The 6,897-nt window shown below is 52.0% G+C and overlaps 1 protein-coding gene and 1 long non-coding RNA gene across 3 annotated transcripts in view; one reads left to right on the top strand and one right to left on the bottom strand.

Annotated features, from left to right (window-relative positions):
• The window catches only part of LOC122182704, a 40,006-nt gene extending 38,103 nt beyond the window's left edge, over window positions 1–1,903 (bottom strand). Inside the window, exon 1 of the long non-coding RNA XR_006179937.1 lies at window positions 1,870–1,903. This is a non-coding gene — a long non-coding RNA (uncharacterized LOC122182704). The remainder of the gene's footprint in view (window positions 1–1,869) is intronic.
• The window catches only part of NR2F2 (nuclear receptor subfamily 2 group F member 2), a 10,838-nt gene extending 3,941 nt beyond the window's left edge, over window positions 1–6,897 (top strand). Inside the window, exons 1-3 of one of the 2 annotated variants that reach the window (XM_042876206.1) lie at window positions 864–1,406; window positions 2,781–3,308; window positions 6,281–6,897. In XM_042876206.1, the coding sequence (XP_042732140.1) occupies window positions 977–1,406; window positions 2,781–3,308; window positions 6,281–6,555 (1,233 nt within the window). In that variant the 5' untranslated portion in view covers window positions 864–976 and the 3' untranslated portion in view covers window positions 6,556–6,897. Of the gene's footprint in view, window positions 1–863; window positions 1,407–2,780; window positions 3,309–6,280 lie in introns of those variants that run through there. The other variant, XM_042876207.1, reaches the window with a different exon arrangement.

Consider the following 6,897-nt stretch of genomic DNA (forward strand, 5'->3'; position numbering starts at 1 on the left):
CCCCCCCCCCCCCCCCCCCCCCCCGCCCGCGCCGTGAGCACCGGCGGCGCGGAGGCGAGAGCCCACTTGCGAGGCGGCACAAGCAGCATAAGGCAGCAGCGGCGCGGCGGAGCCCGGGCGGCGGCAGCGAGGAGCGAGCGGCGAGCGGCGAGCGGGGAGAATTAATAAAGCGGCCCCCCCTTTAAAAAAAAAAAAAAAAAAAAAAGGCAAAAAAAATATATAATAATAATAAAAAGAGAGAGAGAGACAGAGAGAAAGCAGCGAGCGCGGCGCGAGGAAGAATTAAAGAGAGGAAGAATTAAAGCCGGCGGAGGAGGAGGAGGAGGGAGGAGGAGAGACGGAGCGCGGAGAGAGGAGGAAAGAAAAAAAAAAAAAAAAAAAGCCGCCCGCACACACAAAGCGGAGCGCGGCGGTGGATGTGGCTGCGGCGCGCAGGACTCGCGGCGAGAGCGGCCCCCAGCAGCCCCGCCGCCCGCCGCCCCGCGCCGCCCGCGGCCGCGGCGTTCCCCGGCTGTTCGTCCGCGCCTTGATGGCTTTCCTGAATGGCTGACGGCGAGCTGCCCTGGAGCTGGCCCCCCGGCACCACCCGCCTCTCCGCCGGCAACTCCGCTGCGGATCGGCGCTGAGAGCAGCGGGCACAGCGGCGAAGGGATTTTTTTTTTTTTTTTTTTTTTCCTCTCTCTCTTTCTCTCTCCCTCTCCCCCCCCTCCCTTTCTCCCTTCGCTCTTCCCCGTGCTCGGCGCCGGGGAGCTTCGGAGAAAGGAGAAAAAAAATAAAAATTTTAAAGATATATCTTTTTTTTTTTTTTATCTTTTTTTTTTTTTTTTTTTAAGCAACAAAAGGGAGAGAGAGGGAAAGAGAAAGAAAGGAGGAGGAGAAAAAAAGCAAACTGCTGCAAAGCTGAGCTGCAGAGCAAAGCAAACAAACTTTGAAAATAAAGGGGGAACAGGAAGTTTGGCAACGGTGTCCAATAGATATGGCAATGGTAGTCGGTGCGTGGCGAGACCCCCAGGACGATGTGCCCGGAGCTCAGGGAACGCAGCCAGCGCCCGCCCCGCCGGTGCAGGGCCCCCCGGCCGGGACCCCGCACACCCCGCAGACCCCGGGGCCCGGCGGCCCCCCCAGCACGCCAGCGCAGAGCAACGCGGCGAGCCAGCAGAGCCAAGGGGACAAGCAGCAGCAGCAGCAGCACATTGAGTGCGTGGTTTGTGGGGACAAGTCTAGTGGCAAACACTACGGCCAGTTTACCTGCGAGGGTTGCAAGAGTTTCTTCAAGCGGAGTGTAAGGAGGAATCTCAGCTACACTTGTCGTGCCAACAGGAACTGTCCCATTGACCAGCACCACCGCAATCAGTGTCAGTACTGCCGCCTCAAAAAATGCCTCAAAGTTGGCATGAGACGGGAAGGTATTGGGATTTCATTTGTTTTGCAATTTTATTTTTTTCCTCACCCGCTGCCTTTTAGGTTTGCTTTTATTATTATTATTCTGATTATTTTGAATTATGACGATTATGCTTTTATTGTTAACCTCCCTTCCCCCCGCTCACCTCTCCCCCCCCCCCCCCCCCCAACCTCAACCCCACCAGAAACCTCCCCCCCTCCCCAAATAAACTTTCTCTTCTTGAAAGAAAGAACCGTGGGAGGGGAGGAGGGGGCTCCCGCATGCTGCCCCGGAACCCACCGCGGCCGTCGCCGTGTGCCGGGGGGCGGCTGCTCGGGGACGGATTTCCACTCCGGAGCCGATGGCTCCGCCGGACGCTCGCTGTCCCCGCGTTCCCCCCCTGCATGCTCGGGGCTCCCCGTTCGCATTCAGTCCCCGGCCCGCGGCTTAACCCAGGCGGTTCGAATTACGGTTACAATGGAACTCACCCTCCCGAGGGCTCTACAGCACTCCACTGTGGATTCCCGACCGGATTTTCCCTCCTCTAAAAACACATAGACACATCCCTCCCTCCCTCCGTGTGTATGTGTGTGTGTGTGTGTATCGCCGTGTGCCTGCCTCTCCCCTCGCTCTGACCCCACTTTTCTCCTTCCTCCCTTCTCCCCGTCCTTCCCACGGGGGTGAAGCAGCACCCAGAAGGAAGCGAGGGGCGATGGGGGCTTTGTGCTATAAAATTAGCCGGGAAATGTGAGCCCGCGGCCCCGCAGCGCGTCTGGACGCTGCTATGTAGGTTAAGGGTGAGGGGGCTCGGGACTTGCCGGGCTCCTCTTTGTGTTCCTGCGGGGGAAACCGGGCTCGGAGTGCGGCCGGCAGCGAGCAGAGCCCGAGCGCGGTGTCCGCCGTCCCCTCCCCGCCGTCCTCCTGTCCCCCGGCCCCTTTTTCTCTCTCCTTTTTTCCTCTCTCCGTGTCAGTGTCTGAACAAAACGCCACAGGCCCGCTTCCCCGGGAAGGTGCCGCCGGATAAAGCCCGGCCCTGGGGGGGAGGTGATGCTGGGGCTGCTCGCTCCTCGCTTTTCTTTTTTTTTTTTTTTTTTTCTTTTTTCTTTTCGGGGGTTGCGAAGTGTCGGTGCCCTCTGCCCCCTGCCCGGCCCTCTCCCCCAGCCCCAAATCGATAAAGCTGCTTTGGTCGGAATGAAGGAAAACACAAAGCGTGGCCGTAGGAGGGCTGGAAGAGGGGGGAGATCGCTGGGTCCTGCCGTGTGCGGGAGGTGAGGCTGTGCCGGGCCGGGGACGCGCTGGGCTCGGGCCGTGGCACGGCCGCACGGAGCGGGCTCGGGGCTGGCGGCGCTCGGAGCAATTCAGATATTAATAGCTGTAGTTTCTTCTTTATTCACTGCAGCGGTCCAGAGGGGCAGAATGCCACCCACACAGCCAACTCACGGTCAGTTCGCCTTGACAAACGGGGACCCTCTCAACTGCCATTCCTACCTATCCGGATATATCTCCCTTCTTCTGAGAGCAGAGCCCTACCCCACCTCCCGCTTTGGCAGTCAGTGCATGCAACCCAACAACATCATGGGCATCGAGAACATTTGCGAACTGGCAGCTCGGATGCTCTTCAGCGCGGTGGAGTGGGCCAGGAATATCCCCTTCTTCCCAGACCTGCAGATCACAGACCAGGTGGCCCTGCTCAGGCTGACCTGGAGCGAGTTGTTCGTGCTCAACGCCGCCCAGTGCTCCATGCCCCTCCACGTAGCCCCGCTGCTGGCAGCCGCCGGCCTCCACGCTTCGCCAATGTCTGCTGACCGAGTGGTCGCCTTTATGGACCACATACGAATCTTCCAAGAGCAAGTAGAAAAACTGAAAGCGTTGCATGTCGACTCCGCAGAATATAGCTGTTTAAAGGCCATAGTCCTCTTCACCTCAGGTAGGCAGCGTTTCTTTGCTCTCCCCTTCCTCCCCCCTGCCCCTCCGAGAGGTGTTTGCTCTTTGCAAAGTGTTGCTGCCTTCGCCAGCCCCGCTGCCCTGCCAGGAGTGGGGCTGGGGGGCTACCCGCGGGGCCTCGGCTCTCAGCAGCCCCCCCCAGCATGGGCTGCAGGGGGAAATAACCCATCGCAACGATGAGAAATAGACGGGGAAGCGCACCCCGAGCCTTGCTGCGTCAGGCTGGGGAAGGGGGAAGAGGGGACTCGGGGGGAGGCACCCATTCGCCACAAGAGACTGCGCTTTTCCCATTGAAAATAATATTTTATTTAACAGTCTAGCTCTGGGTTGTTGCATTTAATGACACGCATCCGAACAGCAGCAAAAATCTGTTTGATGTTGTTAAATACAAGGCGTCCTATCAGTGAAACCACTTTAAAAAGAGTATCATTTTATGGGCAGCCAGGAAGGGGGGGCGGGGAGAGGGGGGGGAAAGCCCTGCAGGATTAAAAATTGAATGAAAGAAAAATATAAAAACTTAAATGCGCAAAGCTCAGTTTAAAATATGTTCCCTGCCATCCCATAAAATAAAATAAATCAACTTCCCAAAGAGCTGTCTCTGATTGAAACAGAACGTGGCAGCGAGCAGTTCTGTGTCATTGGAGCTAAGGGGAAAAGTTTGCATTTGTACCCAGCAGGAGCTGCAGAGTGCAGAGCGAGGAGAGGGTGAGGAGGGATCATTACCATAAGCAGTCGGGGACAGCAGGAAAAAGTCAGAGCAGAGGGCAGGAGCTGCGCTTTGCCGAGCAGTTCCGGGGTGGCACGAGGCGAGGAGCGCAGCTCGGGGCGCTGCTGGGATCATCAAAGCGAAGGGGGGAAAAATATGTGTCAACTTTTGCTGCCTAGAAATAGTGCATGAGTTATAAAGCAATAATTGAGTGCGTTGTGAAATCTAATTAGCTTGCACTAGAGTTTAACTTGGGTGACTAATAAGCCTGATATTAACTCTGGAGGCTAAATATTTTTATTATTATTATTATTAATATTTTTAAATCTGCTCGCTAATTTGCGCAATATGTGATCTCAGATGGCTAACTTGAAGGCTGCAGCCCTGCAAGTCTGGGGATGGAGTTTAAAAATCCCTAGATTTCTTCTGTAGCTCATTGGGAAGCTTGGGAAAGTGGCCACGCGATAAACATATGAATGGAAGCAGGACCTGTAAAATAATTACTCATCGGAGTTTTTTAAAGCCTGATATCAGGAAACAGGAAAAAAAAATGTAGTTTATGTGGGAAAAGGAGGGCTCACAATCCGCTCCTTGTTGTCTTAAAGGGGGTCTGGGGAACGAAGTCATTTTCTGGACTTTGTCCAGGTTCTGGGTCGTGACCTAAACTTCCTTTTATATATTATTGCTTTACACATTAAAAAAAAAAAAAAAGCCTTCTCCTCCCAACTTCCCCCCCTTCCCCTTCAACCAGCCACGCTGAGGTCCTGGGGTGACCCACGAGCACCCATTGGGGGGGTCCCGCGTGGGGCTGCTGCCCCTGGGGCTCTGTTTGGGGTCCAGGCACACGTGGGGACGCCCCACGGATCCCCCACACCTCCACTGGGCTGCAGCAGCCCCGAGGAGCGGAGCCGAAACCTCTCCTTTCTCCCCAAATCACTTGATTATGATGATGATTATTATTTTTAGCCTTCTGAGAAAACAATCGTCCGATCCTGTCGTAACTGTTTAATTTATTGCTATTTTCCAAATGTGAGGCCTGGCGTGTAAATTGCCTCCCAACGAGATAAACGCTCCTTCTTATCTCGATGCTGGGGAGATAGCCCAGTGCACAAGGAGGGCTCCGCACACAGCTCCCCAATAACAGCACTGATGGAAAGCAGATGCACAGGGATGCACACACACTCGATTTGCTCCTGCTTCTCTTTTTTTTTTTTTTTTTTTTTTTTTTATTTTTTTTTTTTTTTTTTTTTTTTTTTTTTTTTTTTTTTTTACACACACAGAGAAAGAAAAAGGGGGGGAAAAAAAAAGGAAAAAAAAAAAAAAAGAAAAACACAACAACTGGGTTCTAATGACTCGCAGAATATGCATGTGTTAGCCCTGTGCCTAGGAAAGCCACAGGGAGGTCAGGTCACAACCTGTGCTCTTTCAGCACAGACGTCTCTGATTTAAAGGGAAGTTATTGTATTTTAGCGTATCAGGAAAAAAAAAAAAAAATGTCCAGACCCTATCAGGGAGTTTTCTTCTTGTAAGGGCCTTTAGGTTTAAAAAGAAGAAGAAGAGGAAAAAAGGAAAAAAAAAAAAAAAAAAACAGGGGGGGAGACGAGGGGGGGGAAGAAAGAAAGAGAAAAGAAAAGAGGGGGGAAAAGAAACAGCTCAAATGAACAGAGAGATCACAGTTTGCATGGCTGCCTCTGAATAGGCTAAACTGACAAGATCAGTTTTAAAGGGCCACTTAAATCAGTTTCAAAGACTGAAGAAAAACGCGTTGTCTTCTCTGGGGGAGAATCTGTTGCTGGATCCGGGGCGCCATTCTCTGCGGCTGGGCCGGTTTTTTAGCCTTCTGATGATGATTTCCATCACTGCCATCAGCACGCCTTCCCATCGCACGCTCAGGCTCCCCACGCTTCTTTTCCAAGTGGGGGAGATGGAGCTGCCCCCCTCCCCTCGCCCCCCGCCCCGCCCCGGCCTTTCCCCGCACACCAGAGGTGGGGGGACCCGGGCAGCCCCCCCCCAGGAGGGAGAGGTGTGGAAAAGGACAGAGATTGGCCCTATGGGTGATGCCCACGGAGACTCCTGGGGGGCGAGGTGATGGCGCTCGATCCGCGCTTCTTTCTAGAGATTGAAAAAAAAAAATAAATCAAAAAAGAAAACTTTTTAATCTGATGATTGTTTTCTTTTTTTCTTTTCTTTTTTTTTTTTTCTTTCTTTCTTTCTTTTTTTTTTAATTTTTTTTATACACTTTCTTCTAGATGCCTGTGGTCTCTCTGATGTAGCCCATGTTGAAAGTTTACAGGAGAAGTCACAGTGTGCTTTGGAAGAGTATGTTAGGAGCCAGTATCCCAACCAGCCAACACGATTCGGGAAGCTATTACTACGTCTCCCCTCCCTTCGCACTGTCTCCTCTTCTGTCATAGAGCAATTGTTTTTCGTCCGTTTGGTAGGTAAAACCCCCATAGAAACCCTAATCAGGGATATGTTACTGTCTGGCAGCAGTTTTAACTGGCCTTACATGTCCATTCAATAAAATATTCGAGAGAGAGAGAGAGAAAATCAAAATCAAAATCAAATAACAATTGAGAAGGGAGATGAGAGTGAAAGGAAAGCAAATGACATTTGGGTTCTGGTTGTTTCTTAAATTTCCTTCTGCTAAGAGAGGACGTAAAAGGATGTTACAAAGTTTGCAAAGTGAAGACAGGAAAAAAAAAAAAATAATTAATGGACTGTGAATTAAAAAAAAAAAAAAAGAGAGAGAGAGAGAGGGACTGTCACGTGAACTTTTACAGAATGCATTAAAAACTCCCGTGTCGCTCCGAAAATCCAAGTTGCTACTTATCGTTTTTTGTACAAAACTTTAAAAAAAAGAAAA

This window comes from Lagopus leucura, unplaced genomic scaffold, assembly GCF_019238085.1.
Source record: "Lagopus leucura isolate 7727_CA_CO unplaced genomic scaffold, USGS_WTPT01 Super-Scaffold_100015, whole genome shotgun sequence".
Lineage (NCBI taxonomy): Eukaryota > Metazoa > Chordata > Aves > Galliformes > Phasianidae > Lagopus > Lagopus leucura.